At 53.8% G+C, this 26,227-nt stretch overlaps 1 protein-coding gene across 1 annotated transcript; it reads right to left on the minus strand.

Annotated features, from left to right (window-relative positions):
* Window positions 1-112: 112 nt before the first annotated feature.
* Window positions 113-22,931, minus strand: HK3 (hexokinase 3). Its single transcript, XM_038771084.1, has 19 exons — window positions 22,820-22,931; window positions 17,628-17,716; window positions 16,603-16,768; window positions 16,161-16,315; window positions 15,786-15,911; window positions 15,468-15,563; window positions 15,155-15,254; window positions 14,314-14,497; window positions 13,008-13,163; window positions 10,679-10,912; window positions 8,065-8,360; window positions 5,710-5,858; window positions 5,358-5,477; window positions 4,159-4,254; window positions 3,054-3,153; window positions 2,201-2,384; window positions 1,775-1,930; window positions 709-942; window positions 113-614 (listed from the first exon to the last, which is right to left on the minus strand). Exons 2-19 carry the CDS (start codon window positions 17,685-17,687, stop codon window positions 470-472), a joined length of 2,757 nt encoding a protein of 918 aa, XP_038627012.1. The 5' UTR covers window positions 17,688-17,716; window positions 22,820-22,931; the 3' UTR covers window positions 113-469.
* Between the last annotated feature and the right edge of the window lie 3,296 nt (window positions 22,932-26,227).

Here is a 26,227-nt window from a genome sequence, read left to right on the forward strand (position 1 = left end):
TTGGACATGGTCCCTGTCCCACAGAGGGCTCAGAGTCCTACTCCCCATTTTACAGATGAGAGAACTGAGGCACAGAGGAAGTGAGGCGACTTGCCCAAGGTCACACAGCAGAAAAGTGGCAAGTCCTTCTGACTCCCAGCCCCCAGGCTCTATCTGCGAGGCCACACTGCTTCTCACAGGAAATATTTCCCTGGACTCGGGATCACCCTCGGGGCTGGGCACCTCCAAAGCGATGACACTCCAAGGGAAGGGTGGGAGAGGAGTGAGGCGGGGGAGACGGACCAGAAGCTTCCAGTGAACCTGATTCCTGTTGCTTTCTTCATCGATATAACTCCAGTGGCTCCAATCGGGTAATAAATAGCAGCTGTTCTCTCCAGGAAGACTCCCAGGGGTGACAGGCCAGAGAAGGCAAGGCTTGCAGCCTCGGCCCGGCCCAGGGTGGGGGCAGCAAGGACCCTGCGCCGGCTGGTCAGGGTCCAGTCTGGTTGGCAACGCGGCAGGCCACGGCTGTGATGAGCGCCGCTCCCTTGCCCGATCCATCTTCCGACTGAAGGAAGGTGACAGTGCAATGCGGCGCCAGCTCCCGTACCACCTCCTGCACATGACTGGAGAAGCTGCAGGGGACACGAAGCCAGGGGTCACGGCCGGCCCCGGGGGAAGGATGCGGGGGGGTACCAATGCTCCCCAGCTCCCAGCCCGCACACTCACTGTGGATGGAGTTTGTAGAGGGTCCCGTCCACGCCCACGGTGATACTCAGCTGGTCCAGCCCCCGGTTCCGGCGGATTTTCTCCACGATAGCTGCCACGCCGGCCCCGCAAAGCTGGGCGGCCCGCCGGGACACGGCCTGGCAAACCTCCCGCACCACCAGGGCGTCGTCGCAGGTCAGCTGCAGGCCCAGATCCAGTAGGATGGCCCGCACCTGCCGCAGGGCCAGGCTGTCCCTGGGAATGGGGGGGCAGGAGGAAGGAGAGCGTCAGGATGGATAGTTGGGCGGGTTGGCCCCTCAAGTCCCCCCCTCTTGGCCCTCCTGCCCACCGTCTGCAAGCCGGGGGCCAATTCATTCATTCAGTCGTATTTATTGAGCGCTTACTGGGTGCAGAGCACTGTACTAAGCGCTTGGGAAGTACAAGTTGGCATCATATAGAGACAGTCCCTACCCAACAGCGGGCTCACAGTCTAGAAGGGGGAGACAGGCCAATAGTAATAATAATAATAATGATGGCATTTATTAAGTGCTTACTATGTGCAGAGCGCTGTTCTAAGCACTGGGGAGGTTACAAGGTGATGAGGTTGTCCCACAGGGGGCTCCCAGTCTTAATCCCCATTTTACAGATGAGGGAACTGAGGCACAGAGAAGTTAAGTGACTTGCCCAAAGTCACACAGCTGACAATAGTAGATATTGTGGTATCTGTTAAGTGCTTACTCTGTGCCAGGCACCATACTTAGAGCTGGGCTAGGTACAAGCAAATTCGGTTGGACACAGTCCCTGTCCTGCATGGAGTTCACGGTCTTAATCCCTGTTTGACAGATGAGGGAACTGAGGCACAGAGAACTTAAGTAACTTCCCCAAGGTCACACGGCAGCAAGTGGCGGAGCTGGGATCGCAACTAACGCCCAGGTCCGGGGCTCTAACCACTAGACCACACTGACGGGCAGAGTGGGCCCCGAGGCAGCCACCCACCAGGGTACAAGTGCAGGACTGGTCCTGCCCTCCCCCCCCCTTCAAATGGAGGGTCATTCCTGCCCCTGCCCTTCCCTCCAGGGTCCGGCACCTCTCGATGTCCGACAGGAACTTGGTCTTGAAGATATCCTTGGTCTGGAGCCGGTTGACCTCGCGGCCCCGAAACAGGACCTCGCGCTTGGTGAGGTGCAGCAGGATGGAGCGGACGATCTCACCCAAGAACATGCCGCTGATGAGTTTCTCAAACCTGTGGGGATGCCCAGGGTACCCCGGGGAGGGGGGGGGGTCAATCCCTGCAGGCTTTCCCCCCCTCCCCTCCCCTCTGGAGCTCCTCCACGTAGCAGGCGTTGGTGCTCACCCCTGCAGGCCGCCCACGGGCTTGGGGTTGGGGGACTCACTGCACCCCTCCAATCCCCCCCACATCAGGACCTCCCTCACCCCACTTCTGTCCTCCTGCCCCCTCTGACCTCCAGGCCCCCAGCTCCCCTGTCTGCCCCCCCCCCCCCGTGGCGCTCACTTCTGCTTTCCCGGGTTGATGGAGTTCTTGTCCACCATGCAGTCAAAATCGGTGATGAGGTGATCCAGCCCCCCGTCGTCCCCAAACGCCCCCCATTCCATGTTGATACACATGCGCCCCTCCTCGCCGGGCAGTGTCATCACGTGCTTCATCTCCTCCATGTAGCAGGCGTTGGTGCCCGTCCCTGTGGAGCACCCGCTGGCTAGGGGTCCTCACCGCTCCCCCTGCACCCCTCCGCCTCCTCTCCCCTCATCAGAATGGACCCCAGCACTAGCTCTGCCTGCTCAGGACACCACGGGCATCACCCCCTAGGTCCCGAGAGTCTGGCGCAGCCCCACACCCCACCCTGCCCAGGTCTCTGCCTTCGACCAATACCTCTGCCCTGTGGTTAGGGAGAGAGTGACCCCCTTAAAGCTCTCCTCTCTCCCCCTGCCTCTCCCCCAGTGACCCAGCATGGACCATTCCACCCCCTAATTCTCCCCTCTCCATCCCTGACTCTCCCCCAGTGATCGAGCAGAGCATCTTCTCCCATGAGAGACAGAGGCCGTGCCTAAGTCCCACCCGACCATTCCTTCGCTGTACACAGTCGGTGCTTTACAGGTATTCTTACTATTGTTAGTATGTGGCAGCCGGAACTGTACATGCATGATGAAGGGGCAGAGTTAGAACTTATTTGATCAACCAAGTTGTTAAGAGAAGGGGAGCTAGATCCAAAGACAAAGTCCAGAGCCTAAGGGAGAGGCCACAGGGCCCGCTCCCCCAGCACCCGGCTGTGGTGGGTGGACGGGCCCTGCTCCCCGGTTTCCGGCTCCACAAAGAGGGGAATTGGGCCCATATTTGCCCCCCGACTCACCGACGATGAGGCCGACCTCACAACGGAGGTCATCGTATGCACAGGACATCATGGTCCCCACCGTGTCGTTCACGATGGCAACAACGTTCAGCTGCACATCCTGGGGTAGACAAGGGGACGCCAGTTACCAGGCAACGCCATCACCATGGTGACTGGCGGGAGCCCCACGGGCCTTTAGGGAAGAGGGGCCACCTCCCCCGGGGACGGATGCCCTCCCCCAGCCCCCGAGATTAGGGGTCTGGCCAGGGGGTTCTGTTTCCAGTGGGCTGACACCAAGCATTCCGCATTTGTGCCAGTCCAGTAATAATAATAATTATGGTGCTTGTTAAGTGCTTACTATGTGCCACGCACTGTACTAAAAGCTGAGGTGGATACAAGCTAATCAGGTTGGACCCAGTCCCTGTCCTATATGAAGCTCACACCCTTAATCCCCATTTTTACAGATAAGGGAACTGAGGCCCAGAGAAGCTAAGTGACTTGCCCAAGGTCACACAGCAGACATTCATTCATTCATTCTATCATATGCAGAGCACTGTATTAAGCCCTTGGGAAGTACAAGTTGGCAATATAGAGAGACGGTCCCTACCCAACAACGGGCTCACAGTCTAGAAGGGGGAGACAGACAACAAAACAAAACATGTGGACATGTGGACATGTGGACAGACATGTGGCGGAGCCGGGATTAGAACTAAGGTCCTTCTGACTCGCAGTACTGTGCTCTATTCACTGAGCCACCCTAGTCATTCATTCATTCATTCAATCGTATTTATTGAGCACTTACTGTGTGCAGAGCACTGTACTAAGCGCTTGGGAAGTACAAGTTGGCAAGAGTAGTCCAGTCCACTGCTGTTGCTAGCACGAGACCCTGCCTCGTTCTCCCCCCGTGGACCCTACCCAGCTCTTGGTAAGGGGCTGTACCCCCAGCGGGTGAGCCCACTGTTGGGTAGGGACCGTCTCTCTATGTTGCCAACTTGTACTTCCCAAGCGCTTAGTCCAGTGCTCTGCGCACAGTAAGCGCTCAATAAATACGATTGAATGAATGAATGAATACCATGGCTACAGCGAGGACTCTCCATGCCCAGCCCCAGTTGGCCCCGAGGCCCACCTTTCTGCGGGCAATGGCCTGGCGGAGCAGGGTGACCACATCCTTGCCCTCACAGTTGGATGCGTTGAACCCCTTGGTCCAACTCAGGAGGATGCCCTGTGGGTGAGAAGAGGGAGGGGGCATCAGGTGCAAATCCCATCTGGGGCCTTTAAAGAGGTGAGGTGGTCTCTGACCTGACCACTCCCACCGGAGGAGAGGGGACCACGCCACCCCTTGGGCCACAACCCTGATTGCCTTCCCCTCTTCCTCCTCTCCACCGCGTTACCTCCCTTCCCCAACCCACAGCTCAAAGCCCCCCTCCTCCAGGAAGCCCTCCCTGACTAATCCCCACCTCTCTATTCTTTCCCAGTGGTCAGTACGTTGATCTACACTGTTGCCACTGCTGCCCCTACAACTATTATCACCCGCACCACGGCCCGGATAATAACAATAATAATAACGATGATGGTATTTGTTAAGAGCTTACTCTGCGCCAGGCATCGTCCTAAGCGCTGGAGTGGATACAAGCAAATCGTACTGGACACTGTCCCTGTCCTGCAAAGGACTCACAGTCTTAATCCCCATTTTACAGCTGAGGTCACTGAGGCCCAGAAAAGTGAAGTGACCTGCCTAAGGTCACACAGCGGGCGAGTGGCGGAGACCGGATTAGAACCCATGACCTTAGGAATCCCAGGCCTGTGCTCTGTCCACTGTGCCATGCTCCTTCAGACAGGTTCCCCAGCAGCCGTGCTGTTCCTCATTTTGGGGGCAGGTTGCTTGGTCTATGGGAGCTGGGTAGACGGTCTCACCTCTCGGCTTGGGAGCCCAGAAGGGGCCACGACTGGGCCTGATTCTTTTCCGCCCCACAGGCCTTGAGGCTCCATATAATAATGATGGCATTTATTAAGCGCTTACTATGTGCCAATCACTGTTCTAAGCACTGGGGTAGATACAAGGTAATCAGCTTGTCCCACGTGGGGCTCACAGTCTTCATCCCCATTTTACAGATGAGGTCACTGAGGAACAGAGAAGTGAAGTGACTTGCCCAAAGTCACACAGCTGACAAGTGGCGGAGCCGGAATTAGAACCCACAACCTCTGACTCCCGAGCCGGTGCTCTTTCCACTGAGCCATGCTGCTTCTCCGTGTTTGGTGACTGAGCCCCCTCACCCCACCCCGTCGCCTCTCCCTGCCCTCCCCGCCCCCCGGGACTCTCTCCACCTGGTCCAGGCCCAGCTGCTGGCAGGGGAAGGAGAAGGTGAAGCCGAGAGGCAAGACTCTCCCTGCCAGCCCGTTCTTTTTCTGGAAGTCCACGATGCAGTTCACAATGTGGTCAAAGAGCTGGAAGAGACGGGGGTGGTGGGGATGGGGGCCGAGTGAGGAGGGGCCCTGAGGCTGGCCCTGCCCCCCGGGTCCCAGGTGCGAGGAGCAAGCTCAACGTGGGCAGGGAACGTGCCTACCAGCTCTCCCAAGTGCTCCGTACAGTGCTCTGCACACGGTAAGCGTCCGATAAATACCGCTGATTGAGCAGGCAGGGGGCAAGGCCTGGCCCAGGGCTGGCCAGGGACCCTACCTGCTCTCCGGTGCCCTGGATCACGTCCTGGGGGAGGGAGTAGACCTGACTGGTGATGCTGATGCCGCTCTCCACCCTGGCACGCAACTGCACCAGGAGCACCCGGAAGTTGGTGCCGCCGAGATCCAGGGCCAAGAAGTCCCCTCGCTCTGTGTGGAGGGAGCGAGCGATGGTGACTGGAGCCTAGGGCCCCCCAGAACGGGCCATCCCTCTACCCCCAGCTTCCTCGGCCCTGCCCCGAACCCACAAGGAACCGGGTCGGGCCTCCCGGGGTGGTCTGCGACCTGCTCAGACACAAAGGGGCCAACGGGCCCCATAGCTGGTGGGAGACCAGTGAAACCCCATCCACCCCTCATTATTATTATTATTTATGGTATTTGTTAAGCACTTACTCTGTGCCAATCAATCAATCAATCAATCGTATTTATTGAGCGCTTACTATGTGCAGAGCACTGTACTAAGCGCTTGGGAAGTACAAATTGGCAACACATAGAGACAGTCCCTACCCAACAATGGGCTCACAGTCTAAAAGGGGGAGACAGAGAACAGAACCAAACATACCAACAAAATAAAATAAATAGGATAGAAATGTACAAGTAAAATAAATAAATAAATAAATAAATAAATAGAGTAATAAATATGTACAACCATATATACATATATAAAGGTGCTGTGGGGAAGGGAAGGAGGTAAGATGGGGGGATGGAGAGGGGGACGAGGGGGAGAGGAAGGAAGGGGCTCAGTCTGGGAAGGCCTGTACGACGCTGGAGTAGTTACGAGAGAATCAGGTCAGACACGGTCCCTCTCCCATAGGGGCCTCACGATCTTAATCCCCATTTTACAGAGGAGGGAATTGAGGCCCAGAGGAATGAAGTGATGACTTGCCCAAGGTCACACAGCTGACAAGTGGCGGAGCCGGGATTAGGACCAATGACCTTCTGAGTCCCAGGCCCGTGTGCTATCCACTGTACCATGCTGCTTCCTGCGTGGCTCAGTGGAAAGAGCGTGGGCTTGGAAGTCAGAGGTCATGGGTTCGAATCCTGGCTCCACCACTTGTTAGTTGTGTGACCTTGGGCAAGCGACTTAACTTCTCTGGGCCTCAGTGACCTCATCTGGAAAATGGTGATTAAGACCGTGAGTCTCAAGTGGAACAACCTGATCACCTTGTATCCCCCCCAGCGCTTAGAACAGTGCTTTGCACATAGTAAGCGCTTAATATTCATTCATTCATTCAATCGTATTTATTGAGTGCTTACTGTGTGCAGAGCACTGGACTAAGCGCTTGGGAAGTACAAGTCGGCAACATAGAGAGACGGTCCCTACCCAACAACGGGCTCACAGTCTAGGAGGTGGAGACAGGCAACAAAACAAAACATGTGGACAGGTGTCAAGTCATCAGAATAAATAGAAATAAAGCTAGATGCACATCATTAACAAAATAAATAGAATAGTAAATATATACAAGTAAAATAAATAGAGTAATAAATCTGTACCAACATATGTACAGGTGCGGTGGGGAGGGGAAGGAGGTAGGGCCGGGGGGGTGGGGAGGAGGAGAGGAAAAAGGGGGCTCAGTGTGGGAAGGCCTCGTGGAGGAGGTGAGCTCTCAGTAGGGCTTTGACGAGAGGAAGAGAGCTAGCTTGGCTCTCTTCCTTATAATTTCTATTACATATATATTACATATATATCATTTATAATAATAAATGCTATTATTAACTGAGTGAATGAAGGAGTATATTTGTTGTAAATATATACAAGTAAAATAAATAGAGTAATAAATCTGTACCAACATATATACAGGTGCGGTGGGGAGGGGAAGGAGGTAGGGCCGGGGGCTGGGGAGGAGGAGAGGAAAAAGGGGGCTCAGTCTGGGAAGGCCTGCTGGAGGAGGTGAGCTCTCAGTAGGGCTTTGACGAGAGGAAGAGAGCTAGCTTGGCTCTCTTCCTTATAATTTCTATTATATATATATATTACATATATATCATTTATAATAATAAATGCTATTATTAACTGAGTGAATGAAGGAGTATATTTGTTGTAAATATATACAAGTAAAATAAATAGAGTAATAAATCTGTACCAACATATATACAGGTGCGGTGGGGAGGGGAAGGAGGTAGGGCTGGAGGGCTGGGGAGGAGGAGAGGAAAAGGGGGGCTCAGTCTGGGAAGGCCTCCTGGAGGAGGTGAGCTCTCAGTAGGGCTTTGACGAGAGGAAGAGAGCTAGCTTGGCTCTCTTCCTTATAATTTCTATTATATATATATATATTACATATGTATCAGTTATAATAATAAATGCTATTATTAACTGAGTGAATGAAGGAGGTGCCCGTGCCACCCAAGCCCCTGGCCTCACCGGAGCCGTCGGGCGTGGCGCGGACAAAGGTGGGCAGCATGCGGAGGGAGGACGCCTCCCCGCAGAGCCCCCGCTCCATCGCCTCCTGCATCTGGGCCTGCAGCGCCTGCAGCTGATGCCCCTTCAGCCGCAGCGGGGCCAACGTCTCTGCCAGCAGTCGCCGGTGCGTGGCCTGGCGGGAGGCCACCGCCGTCACCACCGCCACCCCGCGCCCGCCGCCATCCTCCGAGGGCACGAAGGACACGTCGCAGGCCGGGGCCAATGCCTTGACCGTCTCCTGAAGGATCCGGCTGAAGCTGCGGGGCCAGAGGGCAAGGGGGACACGAGCTGGGCTGGGCACTGGGACTCTCCCTGCCCTCCCCCTGTGCCCTCTCTGTGCCCCTGGCAGCGTGGCTCAGTGGAAAGAGCCCGGGCTTAGGAGTCAGAAGTCGCGGGTTCTAATCCCGGCTCCGCTACTTGTCAGCTGTGTGACTTTGGGCAAGTCACTTAACTTCTCTGGGTCTTATCTGTAAAAAGGGGAGTAAGCCTGTGAGCCCCACATGGGACAACCTGATCACTTTGTATCCACCCCAGCGCTTAGAACAGTGCTTCGCACGAAGTAAGCGCTTAACAAATGCCATCATTATTATTAGGGCCCACCCTGGCCCCGTCCCTAGGATAATAATAATAATAACGATGGCATTTGTTAAGAGCTTACTATGGGCACCGTTCTAAGCACTGGGGTAGTGTCTCCTCCTTCTACACTGTGAGCCCCTTGTTGGGTAGGGACCGTCTCTCTATGTTGCCGACTTGTACTTCCCAAGTGCTTAGTCCAATGCTCTGCACACAGTAAGCGCTCAATAAATATGATTGAATGAATGAATGAATGATATGAGGTAATCAGGTTGTCCCACTGTTTTAAGCGCTGGGGTAGTGTCTCCCCCTTCTAGACTGTGAGCCCACTGTTGGGTAGGGACTGTCTCTATATGTTGCCAATTTGTACTTCCCAAGCGCTTAGTACAGTGCTCTGCACATAGTAAGCGCTCAATAAATACGATTGATGATGATGATGAGGTCACTGAGGTGCAGAGAAGTGAAGCGGCTTGCCCCAGACCACAGAGCAGACTTCTCTGTGCCTCAGTTCCCTCATCTGTAAAACGGGGATGAAGACTGTGCGCCCCCTGTGGGACAACCTGATCACCTTGTCACCTCCCCAGCGCTTAGAACAGTGCTTTGCACATAGTAAGTGCTTAATAAATGCTATCATTATTATTATTAAGCCCCATTTTACAGATGAGGTCACTGAGGTGCAGAGAAGTGAAGCGGCTTGCCCCAGGCCACACAGTAGACCAGTGGTGGAGCCGGGATTAGAACCCACAGCCTCCAACTGCCGAGCCCGGGCTCTTTTCACTCGGCCACGCTGCTTCTCCGCCCGTGGGATGATGCTAGTACACGGCCCCTCCCCTGGGCTGCTGACAATAACAATAATAATAATAATGATGATGGCATTTATTAAGCGCTTACTATGTGCAAGGCATTCATTCATTCAATAGTATTTATTGAGCACTTACAGTGTGCAGAGCGCTGTACTAGCGCTTGGGAAGTACAAGTTGGCAACATATAGAGACGGTCCCTACCCAACAGTGGGCTCACAGTCTAGAAGGAAGCACTGTTCTAAGCACTGGGGAGAATACAAAGTGATTGGGTCATCCCACTTGGGGCTCACAGTCTTAATCCCCATTTTACAGAAGGGGTCACTGAGGCTCAGGGAAGTGAAGTGACTCGCCCAAAGTCACACAGCTGACAATTGGCGGAGCTGGGATTTGAACCCATGACCTCTGACTCCAAAGCCCGGGCTCTTTCCACTGAGCCACACTGCTTCTCTGATGATGAGGATGGCATTTGTTAAGCGCTTACTATGAGCAAAGCATTGTTCTGAGCGCTGGGGGAGGTTACAGGGTGATCAAGTTGTCCCACAGGGGGCTCACGGTTTTGATCCCCATTTCACAGATGTGGTAACTGAGGCACAGAGAAGTGACTTGCCCAAAGCACACAGCTGCCAGTTGGCAGAGCCGGGATTTGAACCCCTGACCTCTGACTCCAAAGCCCGGGATCTTTCCACTGAGCCACGCTGCTTCTCTGATGATGATGATGGCATTTGTTAAGCGCTTACTATGTGCAAAGCATCGTTCTGAGCGCTGGGGGAGGTTACAAGGTGATCAAGTTGTCCCACAGGGGGCTCACGGTTTTAATCCCCATTTCACAGATGTGGTAACTGAGGCACAGAGAAGTGACTTGCCCAAAGCAGAACCGGGATTTGAACCCCTGATCTCTGACTCCAAAGCCCGGGCTCTTTCCACTGAGCCACGCTGCTTCTCCGATGATGAGGATGGCATTTGTTAAGCGCTTACTATGTGCAAAGCATTGTTCTGAGCGCTGGGGGAGGTTACAGGGTGATCAAGTTGTCCCACAGGGGGCTCACGGTTTTAATCCCCATTTCACAGATGAGGTAACTGAGGCACAGAGAAGTGACTTGCCCAAAGCAGAGCCGGGATTTGAACCCCTGATCTCTGACTCCAAAGCCCGGGCTCTTTCCGCTGAGCCACGCTGCTTCGGGCCCACCCCGCCCCCTTACCTGGGGTGCTGCTGGCACACGGCCCCAGCCGTGGCCACGGCCACGGGCAGCCGAGCCAGCTCGCGGTTGCTCTGCAGACGGTTGAGGGTGGCTGCCAGGGCCGCGGCGCAGAGCCGGGCGGCCCGTGTGGACACGGCCTTGCACGCCTGCTGGACCAGCCGGCAGTCCTGCTCGCTGGCCGCCAGCCCCAGCTCCTTCAGGAGGGCCAGGGTCTGGGCCAGCCCGGCCGACGGGCTGCGGGAACAGAGGGAGGGGGCACAGAGGTGAGCCAGGCCTAGGACCTCAGGTTCCGGCGGGGTGCTTCAGCCGGGGAAGCAGCGTGGCTCAGTGGAAAGAGCCCCGGCTTGGGAGTCATCATCATCATCATCGATCGTATTTATTGAGCGCTTACTATGTGCAGAGCCCTGTACTAAGCCCTTGGGAAGTACAAATTGGCAACATATAGAGACAGTCCCTACCCAACAGTGGGCTCACAGTCTAAAATGACCTGAGTCAGAGGTCAGATCCCGGCTCCGCCTCTAGTCAGCTGTGTGACTTCGGGCAAGTCACTTAACTTCTCTGGGCCTCAGTCACCTCATCTGGAAAATGGGGATTAAGACTGTGAGCCCCCCATGGTACAGCCTGATCACACTGTAACCTCCCCATCATCATCATCATCAATCGTATTTATTGAGCGCTTACTATGTGCAGAGCCCTGTACTAAGCCCTTGGGAAGTACAAATTGGCAACATATAGAGACAGTCCCTACCCAACAGTGGGCTCACAGTCTAAAATGACCTGAGTCAGAGGTCAAATCCCGACTCCGCCTCTAGTCAGCTGTGTGACTTCGGGCAAGTCACTTAACTTCTCTGGGCCTCAGTCACCTCATCTGGAAAATGGGGATTAAGACTGTGAGCCCCCCATGGTACAACCTGATCACACTGTAACCTCCCCATCATCATCATCAATCGTATTTATTGAGCACTTACTATGTGCAGAGCACTGTACTAAGTGCTTGGGAAGTACAAATTGGCAACATCTAGAGACAGTCCCTACCCAACAGTGGGCTCACAGTCTAAAAGGGGGAGACAGAGAACAAAACCAAACATACTAACAAAATAAAATAAATAGAATAGATATGTACAAGTAAAATAAATAAATAAATAAATAAATAGAGTAATAAATCTGTACAAGCATACATACATATATACAGGTGCTGTGGGGAAGGGAAGGAGGTAAAATGGGGGGGGGATGGAGAGGGGGATGAGAGGGAGAGGAAGGAAGGGGCTCAGTCTGGGAAGGCCTCCTGGAGGAGGTGAGCTCTTAGTAGGGCCTTGACGGGAGGAAGAGAGCTAGCTGGGCCGATGGGCAGAGGGAGGGCATTCCAGGCCCGGGGGATGACGTGGGACGGGGGTCGATGGCGGGACAGGCGAGAGTGAGGTACGGTGAGGAGATTAGCGGCGGAGGAGCGGAGGGTGCGGGCTGGGCTGGAGAAGGAGAGAAGGGAGGGGAGGTAGGAGGGGGCGAGGGGATGGACAGCCTGGAAGCCCAGGGTGAGGAGTTTCTGCCTGATGTGCAGATTGATTGGTAGCCACTGAAGATTTTTGAGAAGGGGAGTAATATGCCCAGAACGTTTCTGGACAAAGATAATCCGGGCAGCAGCATGAAGTATGGATTGAAGTGGAGAGAGACACGAGGATGGGAGATCAGAGAGAAGGATGATGCTGCTCCTCCCCAGCGCTTAGAACAGTGCTTTGCGCACAGAAAGCGCTTAATAAATGCCACTATTATTATTCTAGGCTTCAGGGGGTAGGCCGGAAGGCGGGCATCGGGGCACTGAGTTGCTCAGCCTCAATCCATCGTATTTATTGAGCGCTTACTTTTTGCAGAGCACCGTATTAAGTGCTTGGGAGAGTACAGCCCAACAGGATCAACGGATCTTTTCCCTGCCTGCAACAAGTTTACAGTCTAGAGGGGGAGACAAAATAGCAACCAATCCATCAATCCATCGATGGTATTTCGCCTCACAGGGTGGGCATCCTTGGCTGCGAGCTGGGAGGTGGGGAGGATGCCCCCTCGACTCTCCCTTCTTCCTCTTTCTATACCCCCCCTAAAAAAATGGCTCTCAGGATGGACCCAGATGCCCAAATCCCACCTCCAGGATCGAGGTTGAAAAGCCCTCTGCCACCTCATCCTCCCCCCCACCAATCAACCGTATTTACTGAGCGCCTACTGCGTGCGGAACACTGTACTAAGCCTTTGGGAGAGTCTGATCATTATTATTATTAGTATTATTTCAACAGAACAGAGTTGGTAGACACGCTCCCTGCCCCCGACCCAGCCCACTCACTCTTCCATCTTCACCACGTGCTGGATGAGGATGGCGTTGTGCTTCTTGAGAGCCTCGGAGACGTTTCCGCCGAAGAGCGCTCCCTTCTCTGCCAGATGGACCAGCGTCAGGCGGACCAGCTCGCCCAGGTACATGCCGCTGACCATCTTCTCAAACCTGCCGGGCAGGGACGGGTCCCGGGGGTCATAGATGCGCCCAACCCCTCTTCCCCCGCAGGTCTGGGCACCCCCTCACACCCCCTGGACCCCAGCTAGATGCTACCCCCCACCCCAGACTCCACCCATCCTCAGGAGCCCTGGGGGTAATAATAATTGTGGCATTTAAGCACTTAACTATATGACAAGCGCTATATTAAGCGTTGGCTGCTCCCACAGTAATAATAATAATGGCATTTGTTAGGCACTTACTATGTGTCAAGCTCTGTACTAAGTCCTGGGGTAGAGCCAAGCTAATCAGGTTGGATGAAGAACCACGTCGGGCTCACAGGTTTAATCTGCATTTTACAGATGAGGGAACTGAGGCACAGAAAAGGGAACTGACATGCCCAAGGTCACACAGCAGACAAGTAGGTGAGTCAGGATTAGAACCCAGATCCTTAGAGAAGCAGCGTGGCTCAGTGGAAAGAGCCCGGCTTGGGAGTCAGAGGTCATGGGTTCTAATCCCAGCTCTGCCACTTGTCAGCTGTGTGACTTTGGGCAAGTCACTTGACTTCTCTGTGCCTCAGTTACCTCATCTGGAAAATGGGGATGAAGACTGTGAGCCCAACGTGGGACAACCTGATCACCTTGTATCTCCCCAGTGCTTAGAACAGCGCTTAGAACTTCTATTTATTTTACTTGTACATATTTTACTATTCTATTTATTTTGTTAATGATATGCATCTAGCTTTATTTCTATTTATTCTGATGACTTGACACCTGTCCACATGTTTTGTTTCGTTGTCCGTCTCCCCCTTCTAGACTGTGAGCCCGTTGTTGAGTAGGGACCGTCTCTAGATGTTGCCAACTTGGACTTCCCAAGAGCTTAGTCCAGTGCTCTGCGCACAGTAAGTGCTCAATAAATACGATTGAATGAATTAAGTCCGTGAGTCCTATGCGGGACAGAGATTATGTCCAACCTGATTATCTTATATCTATCCCAGCACTTAGACAGTGCCTGGCACATAGTAAGTGCTTAACAAATATTATTATTATATTATTAGACTCACCATGCCCCATACTATGCCCATCCCCTTCCTAGGCCCCACTCTCCCCCCACCTCACCATCCCTTGATGCACGGCTGGACAACCCCTGCTCCCAACCTCACCGTTGCTTTCCAGGGTTCAGGGAGAACAGGTCCAGCTGGACATCAAAAAAGGTCTGCTTCAGGGACCCATCATCTCCAAAGGAGCCCCACTGCGTGTTGACGCAGATCTTTCCTCCTTCCTGCTCCTCCTCCAAACCGGCCACATGCCGCGCTTCTTCCATGTAGCAAGAGTTGGTACCTGTGTCTGTGAGGCCGGGCCCCGGACCCGGGGAAGGGCAGGGGGTCACGGACCGGATCGCTCTTAGGGGTGTGTGGAAGGGGGAGTGTGGGACCAGTAAACTTCCCACCTGGGAGGCCATGGGAGGGAGGAGGCCGAGAAGAACATGGGGAGGCTAGGGAAGGTGGAGGGGAGGCATGGGGAGGCACAGAGAAGCAGCATGGCTAAGTGAAAAGAGCCCGGGCTTGGGAGTCAGAGGTCATGGGTTCAAATATCAGCTCTGCCAATTGTCAGCTGGATGACTTTGGCCAAGTCACTTCACTTCTCTGGGCCTCAGTTCCCTCACCTGTAAAATGGGGGTGAAGACTGTGAGCCCCACGTGGGACAACCTGATCACCTTGCATCCCCCCAGCACTTAGAACAGGGCTTGGCACATAGCAGGCGCTTAACAAATACCATCATTATTATTATTATTATGAGGGAGAAGTAGAGGGAAGGCTGGAGGAGATGGGAGGCCGAGGAAGGTTGGAAGAGGTGAAAGGTGGGGAGAAGGCAGAGGGGAAGCCTGGGGAGGCATGGAGGTAAGAGGCTGGGGAAGACTTGGGGATGCCATGGGCAGCTTGGGGTGCCCAGAGGGAAGCTGAGGGGGAGATGAGAGACAGGGGAAGTGGAGGGAGCTCTCACCCACAATGAGCCCGATCTCGCAGGGCAGCTCCTCAGAGCCGCAGCTCATCATGGTGCCCACCGTGTCATTCACCACGGCCACCACATCGATCCTGTACTTCTGCTGAGACAGAGGGCAGGAGTGGGGCCTCAGGGGTTATGGGGGCAAGGGGGGGAGCACCTGGTGCCCACTCCTACCTGGGCTAAAAGCAACCACACACACCTCAAGCCCAGATCTCCGTCTTCCTCTCCCCAGCCTTCTCACCCACTTGGGCCTGCCCTCTCCCCACCACCTTACCCCCAGGCCTCTCCCGATCCCCTGACCCTGCCGAACCTCTTGCCGCTTGATAGCATCTCTCAGCAGCTGTACCACATCCTTCCCTTCCACGTCACTGCACTTAAAGCCTTTTGTCCAGGAGATGAGGGTGCTCTGAGATGAAAGGTGAGGAGGCGGTGGCAGGGTCAGAGTGTCTGTTTTGGTCACCGCCCCCCCCATCCTCAGTTTCTCAGCAGGAGGCCCCCACTCCCTCGAGGCCTCCTCTGCCCCTCACTCCCACCTCCAAGTTCCCCACCTCCCCATCCTGCCCCCAATGAATTAATGGTGTCCTCCCCCCATCCCTCTCCCAGTGCCACCCCACCTTGCCCGCCTCACCCGGTCCAGGCCGGTCTGGTGACAGGGGAAGGAGAAGCTAAAGCCCATCTTGATGGGTTGCTTGTCTCCCCCGACCTGCTGCTGATCCAGGAAGTTGGTGAGGCATTTGGCCACAAAGTCGAAGAGCTGTTGGGGCAGGGGGAGAGAGTTGGGTGGGGGGCTGGATCTCTGGGCTAGGGTACCCTGGGCCCACCTCTTCCCTGGGCTCTGACCTGGCACTCCCTTCCTCTCCCCACTGTCCCTGGAACTCCCATGGTTGGCCCTTGGCCAACATCGGCCAACCACTCTCAGCCCGGGCCCGGCTCGGACCCGGTCCAGGCTCGGATGGGGACCACGCTTGGACCGGGTCCTGTTTCCGGGCGTTCAGGTGCTCACCTGCAGACCGGATCCCAACATGACGTCCGAGGGGATGGAGAACACCTGGCTCTTTGGCTCTATCTTATGGTGGGCATCACCGGTCAGCGTCACCCACAGCACGCGCAGAGTGGCATCGGTGCCACCCAGCTCCAGCACGAGAAAGTCACCTTTCTCTGAGGGTGGGACAGGAGGTAGGAAGGGGTTGGGTTGAGATCCCTAACTTCCCCAGCCCCTTCCTGCAGGCCCCTCCTCCCATCCCCACTTGGAGGATTTGCCACGGGCTGAGGGATTGGTGGGAACCTGCCTCTCATGCCCTCAGGGCCACATGAACCGGGCGGAGGGGTGGCAGAGGGCAAAGGAAGGGGCTGGGGGTGGGAGGGGAAGGGGACCCTCTTCCTCGGGGCCCCAGAGCAGGCGGAACAGGGGCCCAGCTGGGAGTTGGCCGTGGCCACCCACTCACCGTTGCCATGTGGGGTGGAGCGCACGTAGGTGGGTAGCATCTGGATGGAGGAGGTGCTCTTGGTCTGCCTCCGGCTCAGCGCACGCTCCATGTCCTCCAGGATGTGGGCCTGGATTACCCGGAGCTGCTCCTCAGACAGGTCATAGACTTGCAGGTACTCCTGCACCTGGAAAGAGAGAGAGAGAGGTGTGTTTAGGGGGACAGGGCTGAGAGCCCCATGGGCACACCAAGCCTAAGTGGTAGAGGGCAGAAGGAACCCTGGTGACCCACACATCACCTCTGATGGTCCTCTCTCCTCCAGAGCCCTGGAGCAGGGCGGGGGCACATGAGGGCTGGAGGGCATTTCTCATGCATCAGGGCTAGGTACCGGGCTAGGCCAGGGCAGGTTGCCGGGGGTCATTCATTCATTCAATCGTATTTATTGAGCGCTTACTGTGTGCAAAACACTATAGTAAGCGCTTGGGAAGTACAAGTTGGCGACATATAGAGACGGTCTCTACCCAACAACGGGCTCACAGTCAAGAGGGATGAGGGGAGGAGAATGGGGGTGTGAAAAAGGGGAGGGAGGAAGGGGGTAAAGAAGGTCTGGGAGAGGAGAAAGGGGTGTGTGAAAGAATAATGGGGTGTAAAAAAACTGAGGAGAAGAGGGTGTGAAAAGGAGCTGGGGGAGAGGGGAATGGGGGTGTGAAAAGGGGCTGAGGAGAGGGGACTAGGGGTGTGGAAAGGAGCTGGGGGAGAGGGGAATGGGGGTGTGAAAAGGGGCTGGGGAAAGAGGGGACTGGGGAGGTGAAAAGGGGCTGGGGAAAGAGGGAACCGGGGGTGTGAAAAGGGGCCTGGAGGGTGAAAAGGGTCTGGGGGAGAGGGGACTGGGGGGGTGAAAAGGGGCTGGGGAAAGAGGAGAATAGGGGTGTGAAAAGGGGCTGGGGAAAGCGGGGAATAGGGGTGTGAAAAGGGTCTGGGGGAGAGGGGAATGGAGGGGTGAAAAGGGGCGGGGGTCGGGAGCGGGGCCACGTCTGGGGACTCACCACCTCGGGGGCCCCATTCTGCAGCGGTTCCCTGAGCACTTCACTCCGAGGGGAGCTCATCCCGATCGTGGGCACTGGACGGCAGCCGGCTGCAGGGAGAGGGGGGCAGATGGGAATCTGGGATGCCCCGACGCCCCAACACCACGCGGATCTGGGAGTGGGATGGGACATGAAACTGGCTGGGAATTAAGGAGATGGTGGGTGTCAGCTGACCCCCTATGACCCCTATGGTACTTACTGAGCGCTTACTATGTGCCGGGCACTGTACTAAGCACTTGGGAGAGTAGAGAAGCAGCGTGGCTCCGTGGAAAGAGCACGGGCTTTGGAGTCAGAGATCATGAGTTCAAATCCCGGCTCTGCCAATTGTCAGCTGTTTGAATTTGGGCAAGTCACTTAACTTCTCTTTGCCTCAGTTACCTCATCTGTAAAATGGGGAGTAAGACTGTGAGCCCCCCGTGGGACAACCCGATCACCTTGTAACCTCCCCAGCGCTTAGAACCACTGTTCTAAGCACATAGTAAGCGCTTAATAAATGGCATTATTATTACAATATAACAGTGTTGATAGACACGTACCCTACCCACAATGAGTTTACAGTCTAGAGGGGGAGACAGACATTAATAGAAATAAATAAAATATGGCTATGGACAAAAATGCTGTGGGGCTGAGGGAGGGGGGAATAAAGGGAGCAAATCAGGATGACGCAGATGGGAGTGGGAGAAGAGGAAAGGAGGGCTTAGTCAGAGAAGGCCTCTTGGAGGAGGTGGGCGTTCAGTAAGACTTTGAAGGTAGGGAGAGTCATTGCCTTTCGGACATGAAGAGGGAGGGCATTCCAGGTCGTGGGGGAGAAGTCGGAGGCGAAATAGATGAGCTCCAGGTACAGTGAGGAGGTTGGCATCAGAGGAGCGAAGTGTATGAGCTGGTTTGTAATAGGAGAGCAGTGATGTGAGGTAGGAGGGGGCAAAGGGATCAAGTGCTTTAAAACTGATGGTGAGGAGTTTCTGTTTGACGCAGAAGTGAATGGGTGACCACTGGAGTTTCTCGAGGAGTGGGAAAACACGGCCTGAACAATTTTTTTAGAAAAATGATCCAGGCAACAGCGTGAAGTATAGACTTGGAGCGGAGAGGGAGGGGAGGCAGGGAGGTCAGTGAGGAGGCCGAGCCAGTAGTCAAGGTGGGAGAGAAGTGCTTGGATTAACCTGGTAGTGTGAAGCTCTGCTCCCCTCAACACAGATTCATTCAGTCATTCAATCGTATTTATTGAGCACTTACTATGTGATGATGACGATGATGGCATTTATAAAGCTCTTACTATGTGCAAAGCACTGTTCTAAGCACTGGGGAGGTCACGAGGTCATCAGGTTGCCCCACGGGGGGCTCACAGTCTTCATCCTCATTTTACAGATGAGGGAACTGAGGCCCAGAGAAGTTAAGTGACTTGCCCAAGGTCACACAGCTGACAATTGGCGGAGCTGAGATTTGAACCCATGACCTCTGACTCCAAAGACTCCAAAGACCATGACTCTTTCCATTGAGCCAGCCGGGTGGGTGGGAGTGGGGAGGGACCGTTAGCCACAGCAGGAACCCCAGTAGCAGTTGCCTGGAAAGCTGAAATTGGGAAACCGAGTCAACATTTTAAGGAAGTGGTGGTAAAATGACTCAGATGATGCCATGACCCGGCGTTCAGCTGGGAGTCCGTTGGTGAGGACAGACCAGGATAGAGCACAGCAAATAAGAAGGGAACGGTTCTCTGACAGCAGGTACTTTATGTGGAGAAGGACAAGGAGGCAAAAGAGAAAACGGAACCAGGCACTGCACGACGCAGAGCACAGGCCTGGAACTCAGAAGGACCTGGGTTCTAATCCCACTCTCTCATTTCATTCATTCACTCGTTCAATCGTATTTATTGAGCGCTTACTGTGTGCAGAGCACTGAACTTAGCTCTTGGAAAGTACAATTCGGCAACTGGTAGAGACAATCCCTACCCAACAATGGGCTCACGGTCTAGAAGGGGGAGACAGACAACAAAATAAAATAAGTAAACAGGCATCAATATCATTTGTCTGCTGTGAGACCTCGGGAATGAAGCTGCCGGGGATGGAGAAGAGGGGGTGACTGCATTTGAATTTTTTCCCTTTACTTACCCCTCTCCCTGCCCCTCCAGTCTCTCACTGGCAGCCTCCCGCCCCCAGTCTCTGGGAAGGATTTTCTAAGGGGTCGACTGAGAATTCAGTAATAATAATAATAATAGCATGTATTAAGCGCTTACTATGTGCAAAGCACTGTTCTAAGCACTGGGGAGGTTACAAGGTGATCAAGTTGTCCCACGAGGGGCTCACAGTCTTAATCCCCCATTTTACAGATGAGGTCACTGAGGCTCAGAGGAGTAAAGTGACTTGCCCAAAGTCACACAGCTGACAAGTGGCGGAACCGGGATTTGAACCCATGACCTCTGACTCCAAAGCCCGGGCTCTTTCCACTCAGCCGCGCAGTACGCTCTGGTACTCCCCAAGTCTAGGTGGGGGGCGGGGGAGGATTTGGGAGGCACTTGAGGCCAGGGACTGAGAGTGTGTGTGTGTGTGTGTGTGTGTGTGTGTGTGAGAGAGAGAGAGAGAAAGCGCACACACCCCTCATTCATTCATTCATTCAATCGTATTTATTGAACGCTTACTGTGTGCAGAGCACTGTACTAAGCGCTTGGGAAGTCCAAGTTGGCAACATATAGAGACGGTCCCTACCCAACAGTGGGCTCACAGTCTAGAAGGACTGTGGGGGTCCTTCTGGGGGTGGGGGAATGAGTGGAGAAAGGGGGTTCTTAGGAAGGAGAAGCAGGGGGAAGGAGTAGGAGAAGAGTGGGCGGGGGAAAGCAGGAGAAGAAGAAGGGAAAGAGGAACTGGAGGGGGAGAAAAGGAAGAGAAGCAGCAGGAAATGGACGATGCAGCAGAGCTTTGGTCAGATCCTCCCAACCCTATCTTTCCCCTCCCCCTCTACCCTTCTATCCCTCTCACTTTGGCCCCGACACCTGCTTCCCAGACCTTTTTTTCAGCCCCACCCACTGGAGACCGCACCTCCAAAGTTAATGTGCACACATACACACACAAACCCCCCCTCACCCAGAGAAACACCCCACCACCAACACAGAAACCCCGGGGTTCTCACCCCGGCTCCCCCATTATAATAATGGCATTCGTTAAGTGCTTATTATGTGCAAAGCACTGTTCTAAGCGCTGGAGGGGGATACGAGGTGATCCGGTTGTCCCACGTGGGGATCACAGTCTTAATCCCCATTTTACAGATGAGGTAACCAAGGCATAGAGAAGCTAAGTGACTTGATCAAGGTCACACAGCTGACGATTGGTGGAGCCGGGTTTTGAACCCATGACCTCTGACTCCCAAGCCCGTGCCACGCTGCTGCTGTGTGACCCTGGGCAAATCATTTAACTTCTCTTAGCCTCAGTTCCCTCATCTTCAAAATGGGGCTTCAACACCTGTTCTCCCTCCTATGTAGACTGTGAGCTTCATGTGGGACGTGATTATCTTGTCTCTATCCCATCAACTGGTACAGTGCTTGGCACAAAGTAATAATTATGGCATTTGTTAAGTGGTTACTATGTGCCAGTCGCTGTACTATACCTAAAACACCTGCTCCTCAGACATTTCCCAACGCACGCGTAGACACGCTTTCTGAAAGTACGCATATGCACACACTAATGATACTAATAATTATGGTATTTGCTAAGAACTTACTATGTGCCAGGCACTGTTCTAAGCACTGGGGTAGATAGAAGATAATCAGGTTAGACCCAATCCCTGTCGATCAATCAATCAATCAATCGTATTTATTGAGCGCTTACTGTGTGCAGAGCACTGTACTTAACGCTTGGGAAGTACAAGTTGGCAACATATAGAGACAGTCCCTACCCAACAGTGGGCTCGCAGCCTAAAAGGGGGAGACAGAGAACAAAACCAAACATACTAACAAAATAAAATAAATAGAATAGATATGTACAAGTAAAATAAATAAATAAATAGAGCAATAAATATGTACAAACATATACACATATATACAGGTCCCTGTCCCACATAGGGCTCACGGTCTTAATCCCCATTTTACAGATAAGGGAATTGAGGCCCAGAGAAGGGAAGTGACTTGCCCACGGTCACACAGCAGACATGTGGCAGAGCCATGACCTTTTGATTCCCAGGCCCGAGCTCTATTTACTGGGCCTCACTGCCTCTCTAATGTACAGCTGTCATTTGAACTCAGAGACACCCCTGATGAGGAAGTTTACCTATGGGTGTGTGTGTGTAGGGTGGGGGAGCATATTTGCGTTGGGGGGACTCGGAAAAGGCCAGGCGGGCACACAACAAAACCATCCCTTGTGGTGGTGCTGTGTTAACTGCCCGCAGCATCTGTGCATATGCACACACGCACACAAGCAGGCCGGGAAAACACACCCATCCGATGTGTGCGCACAGGCTCCAGCTGCCCCATTTTCAGGCAAGAAGTGGGGCCCCGGGGTGGGGGGTGGCAGGGTTCCTGGCCCCATAGACAGGGAGGGTCCCCCCCAAACTCAGCGTGCCCTCTGGAAACTGCTGCAGATCCTATGACCTGAGGACCACCCCCTTCCCTGCCCCTGGGTTTGGGCCCTCACTGGCCTGCGAGCCCGCTGTTGGGTAGGGACCGTCCCTATATGTTGCCAACTTGTACTTCCCAAGTGCTTAGTCCAGTGCTCTGCACACAGTAAGCGCTCAATAAATACAATTGAATGAATAAATGAATGGCCGCTGAACCTGTTAGGGGAGGCTGAGCAGGGAGGGGCCGGGGTCTGGGACCCAGGTGAGCTTTCTCCCCGCTAACAGCAGTTGCGGGCTTCCTCTCGGCCCCAGGCTCGGCCGGTAGCCTGGACGGGCCCCCAACGGGCCCACTGGACCCCTCTAAAGTTCAGTGCTCCCCCCTCCTCATGGTCTTTCCGCTGTCCTCCTCCTACCCAGTATCCCCTCTCTGCCCCACTGCCCACCCTTCCCATCTCCGCCTTCCCCTCCCTTTCTCCCCAAGCCCCTCTCCAACCATTCGACACAAGGACAGAGGCCGCAGATGCCAAGGAAATAGGCAGCGGGCAGTCCCCATCCACCCCATCTTCAGCTACTAAATAGGGCCAGGTCAACAAGAGGTTTAAAGGGCTCTTTACCGTGGCACAGGGCTGGCTGGCTGGTTGTCCGGGTGGTAACGGGCTGGCTGGGTGGCACCGGGCTGTCTGGTTTCAGACCTCCCCGGGAGTTACGTGACCTTGGGTTCCCTCCCTGAAGCCAACACACTCAGTTTCCCCGTCTTCGGCCGGGCTCTAGAAAGTAAAGTGAAAGCGAGAGGAGAGAGGTCTCTTAAATCGGATCCCGCCCCTTCCTCCCCCAAGGCCACCCAGGGCCATCTGCCACACTCTGGGGAACCAGGGCTCCCTGCACTGTCCAACCCCAATACAGCTCCCCAAAAGGCCCAACCCCAGAGCCGGGGTGGGGACCGGGGGCCGTGAGCTCAGCAGCGGTGGAGGAGTGGGGAAGTAGGAGCTCTGGGGGCTGGGGAAGAAAACAAGAAGGTTCAACTCAGACATCCCAAGTGAAAACCAGAAAAAAGTGCTGAGTCCTAGTTTCGGTGGAGAGGCAGGGCTTGGGGGGCAACCAGGGTCAATTTGGCTGTAACGTGGCCTATCGGATAGAGCCCGGGCCTAGGAGTCAGAAAGACCTGGGTTCTAATTCCGACTCAGCCACTAAATAATAATCATCATCATCATGGCATTTATTAAGTGCTTACTATGCGCAAAGCACTGTTCTAAGCACTGGGGAGGTTACAAGGTGATCAGGTTGTCCCACGGGGGGCTCACAGTCTTCATCCCCATTTTACAGATGAGGGAACTGAGGCACAGAGAAGTGAAGTGACTTGCCCACAGTCACACAGCTGGCAATTGGCGGAGCCGACGTTTGAACCCATGACCTCTGACTCCAAAGCCCGGGCTCTTTCCACTGAGCCACGCTGCTTCTGCTGGGTGCTGGGTGTCTGCTTGTCTGCTGGGTGACCTTGGGCAAGTTGCTTCACTTCTCTGGGCCTCAGTTACCTCATCTGTAAATTGGGGATTAAGCCTGTGAACCCCATGTGGGACAGGGACTGTGTCCAACCGATGATCTTTTATCTACCCCAGCGCTTAGAACGGTGCTTGACACATTGTAAGCACTTAAGACTGTGAGCCCACTGTTGGGTAGGGACTGTCTCTATATGTTGCCAATTTGTACTTCCCAAGTGCTTAGTACAGTGCTCTGCACATAGTAAGCGCTCAATAAATACGATTGATTGATTGACTGATTGATTAATATCATTATTATTATTCTGGGGCAAATACACTTTTGTGCGGTGCTTTAATTGAAGGGAGTAGGGTGAGACTGCCCTGGTAATAATTCTCGGGGTATTTGTTAAATGCCCACTCTGCGCCAAGCCCTGTGATAAGCACTTGGGATAGCTACAAAATCATCAGGTCACAGTCCCTGCTCAACATGGAGCTAGCTCGCAGTCCAAGGGGGAGGGAGAATGGAAATCATCCCCCACCCCCAACATTTTACAGACCAGAAAACTGAAACAGAGAAATGGAGAAAATGAACCGAGGTCAAAGAGCAGGCAAGTGACAGAGCCGGGATTAGAACCCAGGTCCTTCTGACTCTCAGGCCCGCGTTTTATCCACTAAACCGCACTGCTTCTGGCTACTTGTCTGTGTGAGCCTGTTGTTGGGTAGGGACTGTCTCTGTATGTTGCCGACTTGTACTTCCCAAGCGCTTAGTACAGTGCTCTGCACACAGTAAGTGCTCAATAAATACAATTGAACTGAATGAATGAAGGTGACCTTGGGCAAGTCGCTTCACTTCTCTATGACTCAGTGACCTGATCTGTAAAGTAGGAATTAAGACAGTGAGACCCACGTGGGACATGGACTGTGTCCAGCCTGATTAGCTTGGATCTCCCTGTGTTCGGTACAATGCACGCCACATAGTAAGCACTTAACATATGCCATTAAAAAATAATCTGTGGTATTTATTGAGCACCTACTATATGCAGGGCACTGGACTAAGCGCTTGGGAGAGAATGATACAACAGATCAGAGCCTTGACTGTAACCACTCCATCCCCAACAGGAACTGTTTGGACTTTCATCCACAGCTTAATCACGTAGTCTTCCCACTCTCACTTGTTCTCCACCCTTTTCTCCCTCTCCCTTCCCTCCTCCCCCGCCATTCCTCAGCCCACACAACTCATTCCCGATCAGGGCTCTGGATCCAGCTCAAAAATTCCATTTGCCTGGAATACAGTGGGCGAGGGGAGGAAGGAGGGTCACCTTTTTCTAAAAACTCCCTGCCCTTTCACCCCAGGTGGGCATCCAGGCCTCTCCCCTCACTTCCAGTCCAGTGATTCACACTCACCTCCTGGTTCTGCTATTACTGATGCTCCTGCTTTTACTCTTACTCTTGCTACCACTACTATTCATTCATTCATTCAATCGTATTTATTGCGCGCTTACTGTGTGCAGAGCACTGTACTAAGCGCTTGGGAAGTACAAGTTGGCAACATACAGAGACGGTCCCTACCCAACAATACTACTTCTGCTCCTGCTACTACTTTTTCTACCCTTTACTACTCTTAGAAGCAGCATGGCTTAGTGGCTAGAGCACAGATTTGAGAGTCAGAAGGGCCTGGGTTCTAATTCCGAATCTGCCACTTGTCTGCTGGGTGACCTTGGGCAAGTCGCTTCACTGCTCTGGGTCTCAGTTTCCTTATCTGTAAAATAGAGATTCAATCCCACTCACTCCTCCTCAGACTGTGAGCCCTGTGTGAGACAGGGACTCTGTCCAACCTGATTATCCTGTATCTCTCCCACCGCTTTTTTTTCTTTTTCTTTTTTTATGGTATTTGTTAAGCGCTTACTATGGGCCAGGCACTGTACTAAAAACTGGGGGAGATGCAAGCTAATAATAATAATAATAATGATGGTACTTATTAAGTGCTTACTATGTACCAAGCACTGTTCTAAGCGCTGGGGTAGATACAGGTTAATCAGGTTAGACACAGTTCCTGTCCCACTTGGGGTTTACAGTCTCAACCCCCATTTCTTTACAGATGAGGGAAAAAAAGCGACTTGCCCAAGGTCACACAGCAGACGTTTGTTAATCAGGTTGGACCCCGTCCGTGTGACAGGTAAGGCTCACAGTCTTAATCCCCACTTCCAGATGAGATGAAGCCTGGGAGTCAGAAAGACCTGGGTTCTAATCCTGCCACTTGTCTGCTGTGTGACCCTGGGCAAGTCACTTCGCTTCTCTGGGCCTCAGTTAAATCGTCTACAAAATAGGGATTGACCATGAGCCCACAAGGAACTTGGACTATGTCTGAACTGATTACTTTACATCTACCCCAGTGCTTAGAACAGTGCCTGGCTTACAGTATTGTACTCTCCCAAGTGCTTAAAATAGTGCTCTGCACATAGTAAGCGCTCAATAAATACCATCGAATAATGAATACCATTTTTTTTTCCAGCTAGTTGTAGACACAATACCTGCCCTCAGGAT

This window comes from Tachyglossus aculeatus, chromosome X2, assembly GCF_015852505.1.
Source record: "Tachyglossus aculeatus isolate mTacAcu1 chromosome X2, mTacAcu1.pri, whole genome shotgun sequence".
Classification (NCBI taxonomy): domain Eukaryota; kingdom Metazoa; phylum Chordata; class Mammalia; order Monotremata; family Tachyglossidae; genus Tachyglossus; species Tachyglossus aculeatus.

Excerpts from the sequence above, each read along its gene's own strand:
- HK3 (XM_038771084.1), bottom strand. The coding sequence starts at position 17,687 with ATGAGCTCCCCTCGGAGTGAAGTGCTCAGGGAACCGCTGCAGAATGGG. Across the intron at positions 16,769-17,627 it reads AGAATGGGGCCCCCGAGGTG|GTGCAGGAGTACCTGCAAGT; the intron begins GTGAGTCCCCAG and ends CTCTCTTTCCAG. Across the intron at positions 4,255-5,357 it reads AGCAGCTGGGCCTGGACCAG|GGCATCCTCCTGAGTTGGAC; the intron begins GTGGAGAGAGTC and ends TCTCACCCACAG.